Below are 22,157 nucleotides of genomic sequence, written 5' to 3'. Positions count from 1 at the left end.
AATGTCCTGATGAATGAATCATATGTGATTTGCATGCCTATCGACTCCCTGAGGCTGAATGAGCCTTCTAGGGGAGTCTAGTCCTATTGTTTATGAATGAGACATTGATAGGGTTATGTCCGGTTTTCCTGTTCCCAACTAATTATGATTTCCCAAAAGGGTGAGGCTGAGGTGAACGTTCAATATGGAAAGTCAGGCTATTGCTGCGGGGGGCAGAACCTTCCGACAGTCCCACTGAGCCCCAATGTTGGGTGGTTAAGGTTTTCCATATGGAGATTGCTCTTGGATCCAAAGGCAAAGTCCTGCAGCTGGTCCTTAGTCCTTGGAGAACTAAAACTCCCTTCCAGGGTCGCAGCTTCGGGGAACCATTGCTGAAATCCCCAGCAGTGATCCCCAGGCGTGGATGAGGAGAGCGGCGGCAGCAAGTTTAAATAATCAGCTGTTTGTCCCTTTAAAAATATTTTCTCAAATCAAGAGGTATTCCCTGAGTTTTGGAGCCCTTAGTGCAGAAAGTAAGACAGCAGATGGAATTAAGCCAGGAAAAATATGACACTAAAATGAGGCTGATCTGCCAACCTGTGGATACTGGGATTTATGAGATTCTTTTATCCGCGGTTGGGAGAAATTGGAATATAAACTCATGGAAGGCATCCCAGATGGAATGGCAGTCTCCCGCAGCTCGAAAAGGCTTTTTTCTTAATGTTAGTGCAGTTTCAAGGCAGGAAAGGGACACAAAGTATCAGCAAAGAGAGATGGAAGTTACAATTTGGTTAGTCTTTATTTGGGATTTGTTACATTTGATAATAATCTCTCTGTTCAAAACTCCAGAGAGACGCTCCATGAATATATTTTTAATCATAGTGTTCACCAGGACAGGCAGACAATTAAAAATTCCAAATTTTCCAGCTGGTTTAAATTTTACAAACTTGACCACAAAAGGGCCATTTATCTGACTAAGCTTACATTTCCAAAACTTAGGCAAGCCTTCACACCCCTTTGCTTTCAAAGCATGCCTACAGCAATAATTGATGGCGGATACTCAGGCACCCCTATGGCTCTCCGTCTGTGTGTCTTTGAGGCCTCGGATATTAAGGATCTGCCTCATTATTTGTCATCCTGTCCTTTGTATTCCGAGCCAAGAACTAAAATTCTAGGACCTGTTCTGTTTCTTTTACAATCTAACACCATTTCAGAAAAGATTTTCTATCTCCTGGCTGACACAAACCCTGTGATTACAAGGTATCCCTTTTTGCTCTGGCAGTGCAGAAAATCCCAGCAAGATTAATTTCTGGCATTGCAGTCAACTGTTCTGGAGATGCTTTTACCTAATCATGGTGTGGCTGTTTCTATCCAAAGTGTTTAAATTTTAATAATACTGAATTCTACTTGGTTTTTATCTATGGAAGTGTCAATTCATACAGTATTTTATGCAGTATTTTAAGGGTACATCTCGCCATTGATTTATATAGCATTTTAATGATTCTAATGATTTATATAGTATTTTAATTGTGTATTTTGTATTGTATTTTATAATCTGGTTTTTATGTATTTATTTGTCTGTCCTATATGTGAGAGATCTATGGTCTAAGCATTAATAAATAAACTATATATTATATTATTTCTTCTCCACTTGTACTTGATGCTTATTTAAGACCAGCTTGGGGACCTAGCGGTGCCCAGGTTATTAGAAGAAGGCATTGTTTGTTTCTGGATGTTAGGTAATATCACTGAGGTTTGGTTCCAGATCCGTTGTAGGCTGGGTTCAGTGCTGTCTGGATAAGGGTGAACTACAACTCCCAGATTCCCAGGGCAATCACCCCCAACCCTGACAGTTTTTGCAGTTGGCCATGTTGGGTCTGTATGTCAAGTTTAGTCCAGATCCATCATTGGCTGGGTTCAGGGTTAAGGGTGAACTAAAACTCCCATATCCAAGATCAGTCTCTTCCAAGCCAGGCCCGTATGCGCAGTTGACCATGTTGGGTCTGTGTGTTAAGTTTGGTCCAGATCTGATGTCAGTTGGGTTCAATGCTTTCTGGATGTAGGTGAACTATAACTTCCATTTTCAAGGTCCATTCCCACTAACTCCTGCAGAATGTTCAGTTGGTTATGGGTTATGGTCCCAGTCCATTGTTGGTGGGGGTCACAGTATGAGTGAAGGTACTGCAAGCACCATTATCCATGGCAAGTTTGGTCCAGATCCATCGTTGGTTGGGTGAACAGTGCTCTCTGGATGTAAGTCAAGTACAACTCTTGTAGGTCATTGTGAATTCTCTCCAAACGTCTCGTTCAGTTGCTAATCAATTCCTCTGTTAACTGTTTGCCATAAGAAAGGGTAGGAAAGGGTTAAGGTAGAGGCAGTGGGCGGGGTCATGCAAATTAAGGAACCCTGGGATGTCCATTCTGGAGGAAAAACAGAACATCTAGGATAAAATTGTCCCCATATGAAAGCCTTCACTTTGGTGGGGGCAGAATGGTGTTTGTGGAGGACACTGGCAGGGTTTGGGCTGGATGTTCATGGCACTCACTATAACCTGCATGTCAGTGGGGGGAGAGCCATGGGTGTCTCCTGCTCAGTGGGAGCTATAGCTGTTTGTGGAGGCTGTCTGTGTAAGTGGGCACCTCCTCCACAAACACTCATACACATTTTTCACTTTTATTATGTTTATAGATAGAAGATATAGATATACTGTATGTGTATAGATGGCATGTGTCAAAAATAATAGGAACCTGTAAGCAACATCATGCTTCAGTAGCTATGAAGCCAATATATATAAAACACATATTTTATATATGGAACAATTATAATGGGACTGGAACATCCATGGATTTTGGTATCCACGAGGATTCCTGGAAGCAAACCTCAGTGGATAGCAAGGGGCCACGGTATGATTGCAGAAGCATGCCCAAACACATACATATACAGAGCAGATGACAGCAATATATTAATGTGTAAATTTGCTATTGATGTAATCCTATGTAAATAAAATGAACTGATTGCTTTTCCCCATATGATGAGGAAGCCCTTAGGCTGATAGCTTTAGCAGCCTTTCAACAGGAGATGGATGGATGTCAGAAAGGATTAAAGTCAGACCAGGTGGGAAACTCCTACAGGTTTTCCGTGCTTTTTCCTATCTAGTGTATTTCCTTTGTACTGCTATGGATAGAGTGGAACATTTTCATCCGTTCATCGGTTGTTATGATTTATACTCAGGTAGCTTCTATTCAATTAAGCAAGACTTGAATGCCTGCTAAAACCTAATTGGACAGAGGCAGTCCTAAATCATTATAACCTTGTCTTTCTGGCAAACCAGTTCTGCCTTAACCTGGGAGTAAGTATAATGCTCAGTTGCTTTCAGCAGAAAAAGTGTTTGGTTGTTTGAAATCTGTTATAAAACTTTTAATCTGTTTGTTTTTTCATATGTATTTTAAAAAATTTATTTGCTGAATCCAGGGTACTGAATTTTATATTCAAGTAGAATGGTAATACCTTTGCTTTAGTAGCAGGTAACATATAGTACTTTAAAAGACATTGTTTATCTATCTAATTCAGCAACATTGGGGTCAACAACTTGATGTCCATCACTGTTGCTTATCTCAAAATTTTGCTCTGTGAAATAGATGGGAATTATCTAGCTCTCCAGATGCTGATGAAATATAAGTCAGTCCTAGTCCGCATGGCAAAGGATAAGGAATGCTGGGAACTGGAGTCCAAAGATATGTGGTAGGTTGCATGATTGCCTCCACTTGCAGAAATAGACGAACAAATTGTTTTGCTTGTGTCTGCAAATCATATTGTAAAAATTTGTTTATCGTTACGGGTTAAGCTTTATGGAATATACACTTTAAGAAAATGTGTTCCTATAATATGGGACGTGTGTGGGAAATATATGTGGAATATATATGGGAAATACTTGCCTAATATGCTTTATATGTTATACAAAGAGGAAGATTTTAGGACCATCAGAACTTTTCTGATATTTGGAAAATGATTTTATCTAATTTGAGGCTACATTGTTACTATAATGTATTTCTCCTTCCCTATTGTATGACTGGCCTCCGGTGATGCAGTGGGTTAAACCGCTGAGCTGCTGAACTTGCTGACTCGAAACTTGGCGGTTTGAATCTGGGGAGCGGAGTGAGCTCCTGCTGTTAGCCCCAGCTTCTGCCAACCTAGCAGTTTGAAAACATGCAAATGTGGTTAGATCAATAGGTACCACTTCAGCAGGAAGGTAAGGGCGCTCCATGCAGTCATGCCAGCCACATGACCTTGGGGGTGTTTACGGACAATGCTGGCTCTTTGGCTTAGAAATGGAGATGAGCACCAACCCCCAGAGTCAGACATGACTAGACTTAACGTCAAGGGAAAACCTTTATCTTTATTTATTGTATGACCATGAGTTAATGTATAAGTTTGTACACATGTGTTTTGGACTATAACTCCCAGTCAACAAGATTGCTGGGTTTGGTCTGAATACTGAAACAAATGCAATAAAAAAATTTCCTTCTACTTAAAGGCTTTAAGGGATTACATGAGGCCCCCAAAATATTTTTTCAGGCTCCATACAACCCCCTCCCCCAAAGAAAAACTTCCTACATTCATTCTGAGAAGGAAAGCAAACAACCTTTTCTAGAAGTCTTTAAGGGCTTTTAAAAAATGGATCACAAGCAAGTTCCTGTTCCTTACATTTAACCTTATCTTCCCTAAAACTGTGAATGGACACCAGAACTTTTTTTTAAAAGAAACACTTCGATCAACCTGATCAGTTCTTAGTGGGACCCAAAAAGGAGCCCTTACCTTACCAAAGTTTCCCACCCCTTCCATAATGGGAATTTTAATGGACTTTCTCAAAACATGTTTTGGCAATTATAGTTGATTAAAGGTTCATTGTCTGACATTTTGAATTAATGTCTAGCTCTTTATTTGTTTTGTATTTGCTCCCATATGACACTTATGTTTTGCTTAATGACTAGCTTGCTGTCCTGTTGCAAGTTTCTGTTGACATGTCTATGGAGAGGCAAAGGAGTCATGCACAATATGATTGAAATGACAAATATTCAAGGTTAATGAGCAGCATGGATTCATTTGCTGCTTTGATCTTGCATCCTTCAAGCGCTTCTGAACATTGAAATCTAAATGGGTATCTAAATTGCTGGGGAAATAAAAGGCTAGGTAGGAGGATATTTTGAGTCATATCTTATTTCTCTTGCCTTGAAAATGTGTGTCATCTGCAGTGATGCTATATGTGATACCTCCCTTTAGACTTCTCCACACAGTGAATTAGAAAATAACATCGGGGTCATGAATGTTGTAGTTTTTCAAGGTTTTTAGCCCTCTCTGCCAAAGAATGCAGAATTTCATAGCACTGAACCATGGCAGTTAAAATAGTATTGAGCTGCATTAATTCTACAGTGTAGATGCACCTCTAGTTTCCCATAGACGGGCATTCAATTGTCTGGGAGCAAAGGTCCTTGTCAAATGTGCCTATTCAGTGGAGGAATGAAGAAAGCCTTCCTCAAGGGTCTCAAAACTTGGCAAGATTAATATGGGAAGATAAGATACTTCAGGTAGTAAAGCCTCATAGACAATAGATGGGAAATCAAAACATTTTAATTTCAATCACTTAGTATTAAACCAATATTGCAGAAGTTCCTGGTTATAGGTAGATCAATATAATCAAGGAAATTGTGGCATTGAGTTTACATGATTCAGTTGGGCATCTGATGACCGAGGCTCTTGACAAACCCTCATCCAAAAAGTCACCATAGATTAATGTTCATTGATGGTAAATTACCAAACTCCTGGTACAAAATTACCTGGGAAGGCCAAAAGCTTGAACACTGCTCTCACCCTAAATATCTCGGCGTCACCTTAGATCGAACACTAATATTTAGGAAATACTGTGCAAATACTAGCACAAAGTAGCTGAACACAATACCAACCTGCTGAAACTCACTGATAGCGCATTAATAAGAACATCAGCCCTGGCCTTGTCTTACTCAACTGCTGAGTATGCATGCCCTGTCCGGCATAAATCTGCCCACACGAAACAGGTGAATATAGCACTGAATAAAACATGTAGAATAATCACAGGATGTCTTAATCCTACACCTGTTGATAGACTTTATAAGCTAAGCTGGCATTGCCCCCCCATGATGTGCAACAGGAAGTTGCTGCCAATTGCGAGAGAAATAAAGTTGAACATTGTGAAAGCCACCCATTGTGGGGCTATCAACCTACTCCCAGTAGACTCAAATCAAGGAAAAGTTTCATGAGAACCACCACTTCTCTAAATGTTCCTCGAGCAACAACAAGAATATCCCTGTGGGCAGCAAAATCAGGCAATTCCAACTGGATGGCCCCCCACAAGGGTCTTCCTCCAGGGGCAAACCAAGAATGGGCAACATGGAAATCCCTGAGCAGACTCAGAAGTGGAGTTGGCAGATCAAAAGACAACCTGGCAAAGTGGCACTACCTGGAGGAATCCTTCACCATATGCGACTGTGGAGCAGAACAAACAACTCTGCATATGTATGCTTGCCCACAATACCTTGTCTCATGCACAGAAGAACTGTTTAAAGCTACAGACAATGCTGTTATTGTTGTCCATTTTGGTTTAAAATTATTTAGCTGCTTGTGCTCCCTTTATTTTATCAGTTTTATACTTATTTATTTATGCAATGCTTTTGACATGAAATAAATAAACCAAACTCCTGGCAATACTTTCCCCCAACTCCATCCTGGAAGCATGTCCATCCCAAAGGCAATGTTAATGGTGGATTTTGATTTAATATCCCTCTCGTGTCCTCTCCTTCTAATAAAGCTAATGATTGCCTTATTCTTTTCTTGTAAATGGGTTCCTGGTTATGCACAAAAGTAATAGATACCCACAAATGTAGTGATTGCTTTAGCAATGTTCAGTCAACAAGTATAACGTAAGAACTCATATAGAATAAAATACAATATGTTCAGAATTCACAATTGTAATAAACATAATCCATACATCAAAAATGACTGTAGCTCAACAATATATGTTCTGTATATAATTGTTCACTTATTCAATCAGTTCATTGTGCTGAAGAGCAAGTAGGTCCCAGTAGATCCCTCAACAATATATGTTCTATATATAATTGTTCACTTATTCAATCAGTTCATTGTGCTGAAGAGCAAGTAGGTCACAGTAGATCACGACCGGTTTCGACTAGGTCTTCTTCAAGTGAATTAATCTGGGAAAATTATAATGAATTAACCCAAAAACATATAAACATATAACATATCCATATAAATGTCATTATAAATTTGACATAGAGACTTACAATAGTACATTCATATGTATACCCTTTATGCGCCTGTTTCTAGTTGTGTTTTTATGTCTTCTTCTCTTTTTTTCTAGAGTGGGTCTAAATAAAAGGAACAAACAGTGGCTATAACATAATTTAAGATTTTTAAGTTTCAATTAAGATAGTATCTTATTTATATACTCACAGTGTTGATACTCTGCTGGCTCTTGGTTGATTCTTATAGCGAGTATAAATTGTTATTTGGTAACCTCACAATATAATGGGAAGTTTTGTCCTCAGGTGGGATGATTTCAGGTAGCCATTATTCATTTAAAGCAATATGGGGTTACTGAGTATATTCATATATGTGTTACTCAACACTAGATGGCACTGGTGGTTCTCCCAGTTTGGTTGGAATTTATAGTGTGGTAAGAAATACCAAGTACAGATTCACATGAAGTAATTATATGAATTATGTTCATTAAGACCTCGGGGGTGCTCAGTTTGTAACTTAAACACCCAGTATGATTCTCTTTGTAAGAGTTTAATATTGTAATCCATGTGTTGTGACTGCGCCTTCGGGGATTATGGTTGATGGGGATGGAATTCGAAGAGGAAGAAAAAACCCTCGTGATGAGGGTTCACTGGAGGAGTTGCGCAGGAAGCGACTTAGAGAGCTATATGGGGGATCTTCTGAGGAAGATTCAGATGGGGAGATGGATGCTGAGGAGCAGGTGGTGGCTGGGGAAGCAGGCACTGAATGGGCACAGCCACCGGAGATGTCTGGGGATTTGGGGTTTATGGATACTTCTGAACCTGGGGTTTCTGCAGGAGCTGATCCCAATTGGGATGCTTGGAGAAGGGAGGATGGTTCTTTAAGTGTTCATGGGGCTAAGTGTGGGCAGGATGATTAGGACTCCGACGAATTGCTAGGTACTCCAGATCCACGAGCTCTAGCTGTGTGGAGCTCAGACTCTGAGTAGATTTGGGACACCTGGTGTTTGGGTGTGAGTGTTTGGTCACCCAGGAGGAAGGGGAATAAAATGGGAATGTTTGGCCACTGCACTTTGCGTGTGGCAAGGTGTTGCTGAGGCGCCATTGGGATCTCTGTGTTTCCATGAAGACTGGACTTGGACTATGATTTGAATCTGCTGTTATCACCTAGCTTGGCTCTCACTGTGTCTTATCGTGGACCTGTTTTGGATGACTGCACCCTCTTCAGACCTTGGATCGGAATTTGACCTTGCTACTGCCTTCACCCTGTGATTGATGACTACTATCGGCTTTTGACTCCTGGCTTGCTCTTTGGACACCGCTGTTATCTCCTGACCTGACCTTGGAATCCCGGACGACGTCTTTTCACCATCCTTTTGCAGCCTTCGGCTTTATCCACATTGTGGAAGCAGTCTACTGCATTCTTAGTTTGTTTGTTTGTTTCCTGACCAATTTGGTGTTTTCTTTTGGGAACTGTTCCTTTGAAAACTACAGAGCTGGCTGGCAGGGCTTGGACTCAGAAAGTGCAGTTTGCACTAAGTTTGTTTAGCTTTGTTTTTACCTGCTTGTGTTGCTGAATTATATTTTTGTTTGAACTGCTCTTGAAGCACTGATAGTGAAGTGTTTCAAGGTTTTTTCTGTGTTAACATTACTTTTTGGCTTATCTGCTGAATAAACTCTATTTTTGTTCGCTAATTGGCGTCTGACTCTTGACACCATGTCAGAAGTTTGTGTCACCACTTCTAATATGTGGAATTTAAATGAATCTGGACTGTGTTGGTGATCATGAAAATGTTTGTAAAGTATTGATTCCCTCGACAGATTCCTAATTCTGCTTTTGTGTTCAATGATTCATGATTTTACTGACCGTTGAGTCTGACCAATATATGCTAAGTTGCACTCGCAAACAATCATATATATAACTCCCTTCGTACTACAAGTAGCAAAGTGGGTGTATTTATGCTCCCGATGTGAATGTGGATCTATGAATGTTTTTGAGGCTACTAATTGAGGACATACAGAACAATGGTGGCATCGAAAGTTCTCCATTAGAATTGGTTTGGTAAGACGTTTGTTGTCAATATTTGAATGGATAAGAATGTTCTTAATGTTTTTTGTTCTCTTGTAAGCAAAGGGGGTTTCTCACATCCTGGAATATCCCTAATTAAATTCCAATATTTTTTGATGGTTTTGATGGCGATGTTAGACATGTTTGTAAGGGTGAGTGGCCATATCAACCTGTCAACTCTTTGTTTAGTCCTGTCTTTGAGTAATGTAGTTCTTGGTATATTTGATGCTTTTGAGACAGCTGACTGAATAATGTGCTCAGGATAGCCTCGGTTTCTAAATTGAGATTTCATTATTTCTACCTCCTGATTAAAGTCTTCTTGTGAGGAGGAATTACGCTTGATTCTAAGTATCTGTGAGAAGGGTAAGTTGTTTTTCAAGGCCCAGTGGTGGTAACTATTGTAATGTAGTAAAGCATTCTTGTCTGTGGTTTTTCGATGATTTCTAACCTTTAGTTGATTATTCTCTTTTATAACTGAGACATCCAAGAAAACCACAGATGTTGAACTAATATTTCCTGTAAATTTAATATTAGGGTGAATTGTATTAATCCATGATAATAATTGTTCCGCAGCCTGATGGGATTTACTGATAATAAAAATGTCGTTGATAAATCTGCAGTATTTGATTACAGTGTCTGCAATAGGGTTGTAAGTGCGGTTAAGAATGAAGTTGCATTCTAAATTGTCCATGAATAAATTGGCAATGGATGGGGCCATGGAAGTCCCCATAGCTATCCCTTGCACTTGGAAGTAAAAGTTTTGATCAAATTTGAAATAATTCTTCTCTAAAACGATATCAATTAAATCTAACAAGAAATGTGTAGGAGGGTGGCAGTTAGTTCTTTTGTTCAAAGTTAATTCACATATGGTACGTGCTTCATGTAAGGGGATGTTAGTGTATAATGCTGTCACATCTATAGCCATTAAGACGGAATCAGTAGGGATTGTTAAGGACTCAATTATGTTGATAAAATGTTTTGTGTCTCTAATATATGATGAAGTCAATTTTACAAAGGGTTGCAGATAGAAATCCACCAATTTAGATAATGGTTCCAAAACGGAACCTGAACCTGATATAATAGGACGGCCAGGAACTGGTGTGTTGTTTTTATGTATCTTAGGTAATGTGTACAATACAGGAATTCTGGGATATGAAGTGTTCAGGAAGTTGTATTCATCCTCTGATATGTACCCTAGACTTAGTCCTTCCATGGTGACTGTTCTAATGATAGACTGGATATGTGTAGTTGGATCTTGTTTGATGTGCTTATAATGTTCTCTAACTGATAACTGTCTAAAAATCTCATCCATGTAATCGGTTCGATTCATTAGTACTATCGCTCCCCCTTTGTCTGCTTGCTTCCAAATAATATCTTTATCATTGGCTAAATTCTGAAGAGTCTGCCAATCACTGTTGGAAAAGTTTGATCCCCCCATCCTTCTGTTATGAGATGGTGTATAACATAATTCATTGGTAATAACTTTCTCAAAGGCTCTAATCCCCACATGGTCAGTTATTGGGAAAAAATTGCTACGTGATTTGAACATGGTGGTATTCGTATTTATTTTAGTGCCAAAGTAATGTCGTAATCTAATAGACCGAAATAATTGTGTCAATTCAATACACATCTTGAAAGGGTTGTATTTAGGTTTGGGGACAAAGGACAGACCTTTATTCACTATGGATCTTTCATGGGGTGATAATACCCGTTTTGATAGATTTACTATCAAGTCTTCCGTCTCCCATCCATGGCCCCTTGAAAAAACCTATTAGGTTTGTTTCTGATGCGACCTGTGCGTCTTGGCTCTGGTATATGTCCTGTTCTTCTAGAAGTCACACTGCTGCCTGAGCTATCCGTCATAGATTCATTTTCCTCCTCTGATGTGTGTTCAGTGAATCTAACTTGTTTTCTGGGGTGGAACTGGTTTGAATATAGCCATTTATATACACGATTGTTACTATAATCATTACGATCCCTTTCAAATTTGAAGAAGACCTATTCGAAACCGGTCGTGATCTACTGTGACCTACTTGCTCTTCAGCACAATGAACTGATTGAATAAGTGAACAATTATATATAGAACATATATTGTTGAGGGATCTACTGTGACCTACTTGCTCTTCAGCACAATGAACTGATTGAATAAGTGAACAATTATATACAGAACATATATTGTTGAGCTACAGTCATTTTTGATGTATGGATTATGTTTATTACAATTGTGAATTCTGAACATATTGTATTTTATTCTATATGAGTTCTTACGTTATACTTGTTGACTGAACATTGCTAAAGCAATCACTACATTTGTGGGTATCTATTACTTTTATTCTTTTCTTGCCCAGGTGATAAAGAAGAACTTCAACAAGCAGAGATGGAATTGTGCTTGCACAGGATATTCAAGAGGACCTTGACCTTCATTCTGTCTGTCTTGATATTTACCTTCCTCACCATGTACCACCTGGGACCTTCACTAAAGATATTCCAGATCATGATGTGGTGAGTGTAAATCTAGGAATGTGAATGTGCAGAGTAGTTGTAGGCACACAAGCATTCTGCAGATGTTTGCGGCCAAAACTTCCAGTCTTCACAGCAAATGATCAGGGATCATGAGGGTTGTCATCCAAAATATGAGAATGGTAACAGCCTTTCTACTAGTGATATATTTTCCATAGAAATCAAATAGATAACTTCTTAAGCAGGGAACAGTATGTTCCTCAAGACAAGAACCCCAGGGAATAAATGTGTAAATTAAGATAGCCAGTAAAGAAATGAAGGGTCTAACACAGGTATGGGCAAACTTGGTCCCTCCAGGTGTTTTGGATTCCAACTCCCACAATTCCTAACAGCCTCAGGCCCCTTCCTTTCCCCCCTCAGTGGTGGCTCCTCAGCACTGGGAACTATTGCCTGCCCATGGAGGCCGGAGGCTGTCTGTGCCACATATACTTCCTCAGGTTTTTTTTTATCAAACCATGTTTTATTTTAATGTAATTTTATTATGTTTATTGATCTGTTTTTATATTGATGTGTTTTATTACTATGTTTGTAACCACCTGGGCTTGGCTGTGTGTAAGCCGCCTCAAGTCCCTTCAAGGAGATGGAGGCAGGGCATAAAAATAAAGTAGTTGTAGTAGTAGTTGTTGTTGTTATTAATGTATATATAGAAGATGATAGATAGACAGACAGACAGACAGACAGGCAGGCAGATAGATGAAACATTTGCTTTTTTTTGCAGGAAGCAATGCATTTTGCATCAAAATGGTTGTGATTATGCACAAACCAACCTTTTACAAAAATGTCCCAGAATGACATTAATTATTCAAAGTTCATAAAGAAAACATTTCCAAGCTCTGTCAGAGAAGAAAGAGGCTTTTCTCAGGCTGAATTATATTAAATGAAAAGGTTTTGTTCAGTGAAGGCAGAAGCTCAAGTGTAGCTGTGGAGGGTTTGATTTTTAATTATCTTGCTGGAACAAACCTTTGGCCATATTTGTAAGACTTTTGAGCCTGAATTTCACATGGAGCTCTCCAAGGTGCTGCTACCTGCTTTGCTTCCACTGTGCCTCACTAGAAACTAGAAGCTGATGTCTACTATGTCAGAAGCTGAGTTTTGCTTCACTTTATTATATTTTCTTATCATAGTACAGTCAGCCCTCCACATTTGCAGTTTTAACTTTTGATTATTTGCAGATTTGATTAGCATTAGCTCTCTGGGACTCTTTAGGTCACATATGTCAAACTCTAGGCCTTTGGGTCAAATCCAGTCCACCATGTCATTTTATGTGGCCCTCCAGATGTTGGATGAAAACTCCTGTATTTCTCGTCATTAGACATCATGACTAGAGCAGATGGGAGTCGTGATACAATATCATCTGAAAGACTGCACTTAGTTCTGGGTTGTTGTATGTTTTTTGGGCTGTGTGGCCATGTTCCAGAAGTATTGTCTCCTGACGTTTCATCCACATCTATGGCAGGAATCCTCAGAGGGTGAAACATCAGAGAGAATATTTCTGAAACATGGCCATACAGCTCAAAAAACATACAACAACCCTGTGATACCGGCCATGAAAGTCTTCGACAACACATTGCATTTAGTTCTGTTTAGTCAGAATAATGGGGTTTGGATTTAGATGCAAGGCTTGTGGATGTGATGTCTGTCTTTAAAATATCCTTTACCCTTTCCCCAATCTCAGAGTCACAAGGGTTGTTGGGTTGCAATTCTGAATGCGATTTTCCTGTTTCTTGGCGGGGGATGGGACTGGATGGCCACAAGGTCTCTTCCAACTCTATGATTCTATGATTTTTCAACCCTAGTTTACTGCTACTTGAATGGGATCCAAATTCATGTCTAGCATTGCTACCTCACACTCAGCCTAGAACTCTATCTGAATGGTGCTGGAAGTGTTAGACCTGATTTTGAAGAAGCTGTAGAAAACCAGAAGCAGTAAGGATAAGCCAGGGAGAAAAAAATATGGACTTGAGACAATGGACCAAACTAACAACCCAAGTATGGCAGAATAGGAAGCTGAATGGGAAGCTAACGCAGGAAAATAGTCAGGAAGAGCTATGGAACTTAATGGACCAAACTTCCTTTATGCCTCAGGAATATACTAAGTAGAACAGATCAGAAGCACAGTTGGAAATGGTGTTATATTATTCTGTTAGCATTCTGGGCACACTTGGCTCCAGAAATCAAGAGGATTCTGGTCCCATTGTATGTACAATCCCCATAACTGCAGGATTAGATTACTGAACTTACTATGGAAACAAAAACCATGGGCTGATGACTTGAAAGTTGGTTGCTGACCTAAAGGTTGCCAGTTTGAATCCAACCCGGGGAGAAAGTGGATGAGCTCCCTCTATCAGCTCTAGCTCCAGCTCCAGCTCCATACGGGGACATGAGACAAGCCTCCCACAAGGATGGTAAAAACATCAAAAACATTTGGGTGTCCCATGGGCAATGCCCTTGCAGATGGGCAATTCTTTCACACCAAAAGTGACCTGCAGTTTCTCAAGTCGCTCCTGACACACACACACACACAAAATGAGAATCCAGAAAATTTCCAAGAGAAGATAGCTCTCAAGGTCCTAATTACTGTTATGTTGAGATGCTAAGAACATCTTCCTGCTATATCACAGATTGTATACCATTTAAGTTGATTTGCTACAACAGGTCTAAGAAAGTCCTAAAGGCATGTATAACTGAAGTCTTTTCTGAATTATTCCCATTTCACAGAATGATCATCCAGGTGTAGATAGCAAAGCTGGCAAACACCCTAAAACTTTAATAGGACATTATTAAAGTATTCTTCCTGTGCCAAATCATGTTGCTTCTCTCTGCATTCTTTAGGTACAAACGTCAGAAAAGGGGCGTGAAGGTTAAATATGTGGAGCATGAAGGCTATAGGTTCTGTTACTTCTCCCGTGGCCAACCTGGACTCCAGCCCTCCATTCTGATGCTTCATGGGTTCTCATTCAACAAAGACGTGTGGTTAAATGCCATCAAGGTATGTTTCTATTTATTTTTTCTTTTGCAAAGCTTTGATGCTTAAGCATGGCTGATGTGACTGAAGACACAAAAGCAGAGGAAATAGTATTGTCTTTTTTCCTATCCATTTCCACATCTCTTGCAGAAGAGAGTTTCCCAGCACATTGTGTCCTATCTACTTGCTTCCCACTCAGCTTCCTGAGATAATGATTTCATCATTTCTCTTGACAGGACCATTTCTGTGACAAAGAATACTGTACTAGGTTATTCATTATATGCCATTCAAAACAGTTGCACATATCTCCCCCGCCAGCACCCCAGTCTCTCTAATAGTTAAGAGACATGCACACACCCAAGATTATTTGTACTTTGCACACTTTTACATCAATGGAAAAGTAAAGTATGATATTTGGCATCCTTTAAAATCTCAATATGTTTTTTAAATAGAAAGCAACACTAGGCATGAATCTAGCCCCCATCCAAACATAGAATGGGAAGGCTTATTATTGCTTTTAATGTGAAGGAGACTATTTATTTATTTACAGTATTTATATTCCACCCTTCTCACCCTAAAGGGGACTCAGGGTAGATCACAATGCACATATACATGGCAAACATTCAGTGCCATTAGACATATGACATATATAGACAGACACAGAGGCAATTTAACATTCCAGCTTCCGGCTTCATGAGGGTATGCTCGATTCTGGCCACAGGGAGAGCTACCGCTTCACTGTCCATTTGTGACACCGAGTCCTTTATGGTGTACTTCCTCATTCTTCCACACGCTGCTGGAAGATTTTTTTATGGTGTTGTAAATTAGTTAAATTAGCCTCCCTGCATAAAGTGCTACCTAAATTTCCTACTCGACAGATGCAACTGTCTTTCTGGCTGTATAGGTCAACAGCAAGCTAGACTATTTAATGGTCAGGAGCTCACTTCTACCTGGGCTGGTTTCAAACTTATGACCTCTTGGTCAGTAGTGATTTATTGCAGCTGCCTACTAACCAGTGCACCATAGCCCGATATTTGCTATGGCTTTCAATCATGGTGATGTTAGAACAGGCATGGGCAAACTTTGGCCTTCCAGGTATTTTGGACTTCAACTCCCACAATTCCTAACAGCCTACTGTACTGGCTGTTAGGAATTGTGGGAATTGAAGTCCAAAACTCCAGGAGGGCTGAAGCTTGTCCATGCCTGTGTTAGAAGATGAGATCAAAACTTTCTACCTTCCCATAGACATTGTTTCTGGAATACTATATGTACAGCCAGCCTTCTGTATCCACATCCACAGCTTGAAATTATTTCCTGCAGTCTGAATGTATCTCCTCCTATGAACCATCAAGAACAATAAGATCATCTGGAGAGGCCCTGCTCTTGATCCCACCTACCTCACAGGCGCGGCTGGTGGGAACGAGGGACAGGGCCTTCTCAGTGGTGGCTCCTCGGCTGTGGAACTCCCTCCCCAGTGATATTCGGCAGGCTCCTTCCCTTCTGAGTTTTAGGGAAAAAGTGAAGACCTGGCTTTGTGGGCAAGCATTTGATGAATACATTTTGTTGGCTTCGACTTGGTCCGGATTAAGGTTTATGTACAAGGTTTTCTGGATAAATGGTTCAAGAATTTTATACTGTATGGTTTTAAATGTATTTATTGTATTTTGTTAAACTATTAAATTGTTTTAATTGCTTATGTTTTATCTTCTTGTATTGTATATTGGCACTGAATTTTTGCCAGATTGTGAGCTGCCCTGAGTCCCTTCGGGTGAGAAGGGCGGGATAGAAAGGAGGGAAATAAATAAATAAATAAAAGCAAACCTTGCTTTTGACATTTTATATAAGGCACGCCATTGTATATAAATGGAGCTTGAGCATTCACAGATCCTTTGGTATCCAAAGGAGGTCCTGGAACCAAACCCGATTAGATACTAAGGGCCCTTCATTTCAGAAATGAAACAGTACAGTTACCACCAGCATGGCTCTCTTTGGTTTCTTTCTGTTTCATGGGATCTTGTCAGAAAGGTATCTTCATCCACCTGCCTATGATCTGAAATGAAATTGAATACAATGGTGCTCAAATACATTGATCACTCCACCCTTTGGTGACAAAGTGATCCAGCGAATATTGCTCTGAGCCTTTGGTTTCACAATCCATGTTGTGTCTTTACACAGCTCTTTCCTAAGGGCCTTCACTTGGTCTGCCTTGACATGCCTGGACATGGAGAAACTACTCGTTTGCTAGGAGAAAGTTACACAGCAGCAACTCAGGCTCAAAGGATACATCAGGTATGTTGATTGTAGCCATCATAACTGTAGGATATTTTTAAAACTCACAGTTGAGTGTTTCTAGTATATCAATTCCTCATTTGGCCAAGTCTGGGGCAGACAGATTGAGCATCCTTTTTTCCAGACCCCCAAATCTGAAACAAATTTCAGAATTGCCTACCTGGGTTGCTAAGACGGTGACATCTTGCCCAACGCATTTCAGATAAGGGATACTTAACCTGTACTATAATCAAGTTTGTCCTAGTTCAAGCAGTAATAATATCCATCTAAATTAACTGGAAACATAAAAAGCCTCTTGTTTTGTTCCTTTTCTTCTTTGTTTATTTTTTTTGAGGTCTACATGGTTTCTCACATCTTGAAGTATTCCCAGAAAACTTTCAACAATCACAAGAACTTTCTATTCGCATACCCATGTCAGTTTAAATTAATTCAGTATTTCCCCAAGTGAAATATGCCTCTTTGTGGGTGGTGGATGGCTATGTCATCCCAGAACTAGCTATGGCTATTTCTACAGTGGCTGGTTAATCTAGGGAAGGGCCAGTATCTCATATCATTATACATGGAGTCAGAAGTCTGCTGATTTCTTCAGAACTAGAGCTGTATCTTGCACTCAGTGGAAACTGTACAGAGGTATAGCAATGGGGAGGGCAAAATAAGGCCCTGATGAAACTTCTGCTCACCCAATGAAACTTGTAACACTGCAGGAAATAAGACCATGAAAGCCATTCATCCTTAGAACTCTAAAAGTTGTGTTTGCATTTCTTTGGTAATCTTGACTAACTCCTTTATTTTCATTCCTAAAATCTGTTTCCAAAAGTTCAGTAAAACTCTGAAACTACTGAAATTCTACAAATCTAGAGAGTGAAGGAAACTTTCATTGGATCGGCACAGTTCTGATTAAGGGGTACAGTCAATGTTTGCATTTTGCCCGCCTCCGTAGTTACACTCCTGCATATAAGCACCGATGCACACACACCCCTCCACCCCTTCCTCTACACTTCTCATATCATCTGGAATCTGTTATAAGAAACTGAGTACTTTCTTGGTAAATGATCTCACCAAGCCTTAAAGTCTTCCTCTCACTTAACACCTCTTGGTTTCTGCTTCATGTTTCAGTTTGTCAAGTGCATCGATATGGATAGAAAGCCTTTCCACTTGGTTGGCACTTCCACAGGAGGAATGGTAGCTGGGCTTTATGCTATACTTTATCCATCTGATGTCTGCTGCTTATCACTCCTGTGCCCAGCTGGTGAGTGTCGGGATAAATTTCCTTCAAAGCCTGTCTCCAGGCCATAGGAAAATGGATGAAAATGAACATTTATTATTATATGAAGCAACCATGATATGGCTCTCATCGGAATGTATATGAAAAGGAGCAGTGATGGAATATTTTGAACAGCCCTTAACTCTGCCTTTCTGAATGTTTTCCTACAACCCAAAATCTGTTTACATTTGCCTGGAGAGTCTGGAAGGTAGCATCCTAAAAACTGTGTGTTGCGACATGTTAGTGTGTCGACTTCAGTGTGTAGGCGTCATGCTAATGTAATTAGAAACCTCTGAGTTTATGTGAAATAAGTAATAGAATCATAGAATCATAGAGTTGGAAGAGACCTCATGGGCCATCCAGTCCAACTCCCTGCCAAGAAATATAAATTGACAGGTTTTCATGATATACTGTGTCCCATACATTTCATTATTACAATGTATTTATGTGTCCGTAACTCTTATAAGGAAGCCCCCAGAGGCACAGCAGAACTTGCTGACCAAAAGGTTTGAATCCGGGGAGTGGGATGAGCTTCCACTGTTAACCCCAGCTTCTGTCAACCTAGCAGTTCAAAAACATGCAAAATGTGAATAAATTGATAGGTATCCCTCCGGCGGGAAGGTAATGGCACTCCATGCAGTCATGCCGGCTACATGATCTTGGAGGCATATACGGACAGCTCCAGCTCTTCGGCTTAGAAATAGAGATGAGCACCAAACTCCAGAGTCAGACACGACCAGACTTAATGTCAGAGGAAAACCTTTACCTTTATCTAATTCTTATAAGTGGTTGGTTTAACCTCTGGTTTGCCAGTAAAACTGAATTACTGTGTTGTGAAATCATGCATTGTCCAAACAGCTCTTACAATCAGGAAATTCTTCTAGTGTTTAGGTGGAATCTCCCCTGATATGTTGTGATGACAAAACACATCAAGGAAGCAGTCTAGCGTCCCATATTTTATAACTGGTTCCCCTCAACCTTTCATCTTTGCCTTCTTTCCCAACTCTCAGGTCTGAGGTACCCAAAAGCTAGTGACTTGGTCAAGTACTTGAAGAAGCAGAAGCGATCCATGCAATCACACAACTTTCTTAAACATGGTGTATACCATTCCAGCCGAACAAATCTGCAGGTGAGGAAAGAGCCAACAACTAATGTTCTCTGGTCTGATATTTGCTAATACTGTCTCTAACTTTTGGAAAACTCTCCTTCTCTTGAAATCTGAGAAGATAGATTGGATAATAGACACTCTGTATAGGAAACACTTTCTGTAATTGTTTTTATTAAGACACCTGCATTGTCAGGTGGGAGACCTAAATATCTTAAATTAGTGATTCCCAATTTTTAATCCTTCAGGTGTTTTGGACTTCAGTTCTCAGAAATCTCAGATGATCAGAGATTGTGGGGAAACACCTGAAAGCTAAAGTTCAAAACACCAGAAAGTCAAGAATTTGGGAAGTAATACCCTAAAGTTACAAGGTGCTAAGCAGAGTCAGCTCTGGTTAAGACTTGGATGAAAGACAAACAACGACTAGATTGTGTAGGGTAAATTTTAGAGGCAGGAACTGACAAAACAATCTTTGAATACTTCATATCTAAGAAAACCCTATGAAACTCATAGGATCACCCTGACGGATAACTTAAAGGCACATACAAACACATTTGCTAGGTGCTAAACAAAAACTGGCCAGTAGGCTGTTAGGAATTGTGGGAGTTGAAGTCCAAAACAGCTGGAGGGCCCAAGTTGGCCCATACCTGCTCTAATTGAATAATATTAAAAGCTCTTGATAGTTGAAGCGCATCTGAATCTAGAGATATCACAAATCAGATCCTGTCTGATTTTGGTATCTAAGCAGGGTCAGCCCATGCTAGTACTCAGATGGGAAAACACCAATGAATATCTGGTGCGGTGGGCTGTATTTCAGAGGAAAAACCTGGCAAAATTACCTCTGAGTATTCATTGCCTGAGAAAATCCTATGCAATTCATGGGGTAACAGTAAGTCAACAGGTAGCTTGATGGCACATATACATAAATTGTTTAATTTGGGGATTGATTTCTAATGCACACAGGAACAATTAGACTAGAACCTTTTATTAAATACCTAATCACTAAGCAGGAAACCATGAATAAAATAAAAATGAGAGATCTAATAGGAGAATACAACACATACATACGGTGGTTTGATCTCAACACTGGAACTCCCTCCCACGGGAACTTAGACAAGCCTCGACACGGTCCTCATTTCGTAGGGGCATAAAAACTTGGATGTTTCAGTTTGCATTTGACAATGCCTAGTCCCTTGTCAGAAATGCCCAGTCCCTAGGCTCTACAATAATATGTGCCTCTTTTCACTTTATGGTTGGCGGAGTATAAGAATAAGGTTATTATTATTTCTTGCAATCCTGATACCAATTTCCCATGGGTTTTTTTCCACCTTAGCATCTCAAGGGATACCTTGCAGCTTCGAGACCAGATAAAGCTTTTTATATAAACTGTAAGTGCAATTGCATGACAACAAAGAACTAACAAAACGTAGTACATCTTTCTCCTGAGAGCATCTAAATAATGGATGACATTCAAACTTTGCAGTGTTTGGTGTACAATAGCCTTGTAAAGGGTTTCCCACTATCAGAGAAACTATATTTTCTATGATTGAACAAAGACCTGTATTTTTAAGAGCAGAAGAATCTCCATAGGATTATATGGTCTCAGTGTTATTTTGCTGTCTTTTCAGAATTGTGGAATATGAATTTAAATATAAATATGTTAAAATATTAGCATATTTCTACTTAAATGGAAAGGGTTTTGTAATATTATAGCATAATCTATCTTTTACGAACCAGTGCAGGCATTGAGATCTGCTGGGAAGGCCCTTCTCTCAGTCCCACCACCGTCTCAAGTACGGTTGCTGGGGACAAGAGAGAAGGCCTTCTCGGTGGTGGCTCCCCAGCTCTGGAATACCCTCCCTAAAGAAATGAGACTTGCCCCCTTCAAGCCTTTCAGGTGAGTTTAAAAATATGGCTCTTCAGACAGACCTTTGATCCTCAGTAATCTATGGTCAGCTTGATGAACCACCAATTGTATTGCTCCACACTTTGATTGTTACGGCAGATAGCCCGCTTATTCATAGTTTCTACTGCGTTTTAGGAATTTTTATGATTTTATACTCTTATGATTTTATTAGTGGGATTTTATATGAGCTGTTAATTATACTTATGTCATTGTATTTATACTTGTGTATTGTTGTTTATATGCAGCACTTGGAGTGCTTCTGCAAGCCTTTCCAAGTCCCTTTGGCGGGCTACAAATAAATATTATTATTATACTATAATGCTAGTATTAAAAGCAGCCACCCAAATTCCATTTCCAGTTACCACTGGCAATCACACAGACAATATTTTTGTCTAAATGGCATTTTGTATTACCAATGCAACGTATTTTCCCAAAGTAATACTTCCCAATTTCAGTATTTTAAAAACATAGCTGGGAAAGCAAATCATTCTTTGACCACCAGCTAGGTATTGTCTTGGTAAAATTGGTTTGAGGCCGTTGGGGGTGTTGTGTGCCATCCGCAAAAGGGCTGGAATGCTGCTCTGTGGCATCATTTACTACCAATAAATGCTATCTTATATTAATAAGTTGTGACAGTGTTCCGTGCTAAGACATCACTTGGGAAGGTCTGGAACTACACCCAGTTCTGGGACAAAAGGGCAGACAATGCATTCAACATGGTGACAAAGGCAAGCTTCCTTTAACAGGGAGATGAACCTTGTGACAAAT

General features: G+C 39.8%; 1 protein-coding gene across 1 annotated transcript; it reads left to right on the top strand.

The window, feature by feature from the left end:
* Positions 1-3,009: 3,009 nt before the first annotated feature.
* On the top strand, positions 3,010-20,903 carry LOC100560311 (monoacylglycerol lipase ABHD6). Its single transcript, XM_016991688.2, has 7 exons — positions 3,010-3,094; positions 11,689-11,842; positions 14,693-14,849; positions 17,001-17,114; positions 18,231-18,363; positions 19,389-19,507; positions 20,817-20,903. Exons 1-7 carry the CDS (start codon positions 3,067-3,069, stop codon positions 20,901-20,903), a joined length of 792 nt encoding a protein of 263 aa, XP_016847177.1. The 5' UTR covers positions 3,010-3,066.
* The last annotated feature ends 1,254 nt before the right edge of the window (positions 20,904-22,157 follow it).

Source organism: Anolis carolinensis, chromosome 2 (genome assembly GCF_035594765.1).
Source record: "Anolis carolinensis isolate JA03-04 chromosome 2, rAnoCar3.1.pri, whole genome shotgun sequence".
Lineage (NCBI taxonomy): Eukaryota > Metazoa > Chordata > Lepidosauria > Squamata > Dactyloidae > Anolis > Anolis carolinensis.
The sequence above is the reverse complement of the archived record's forward strand: the minus strand, read 5'-3'. Positions and strand labels throughout refer to the sequence as shown.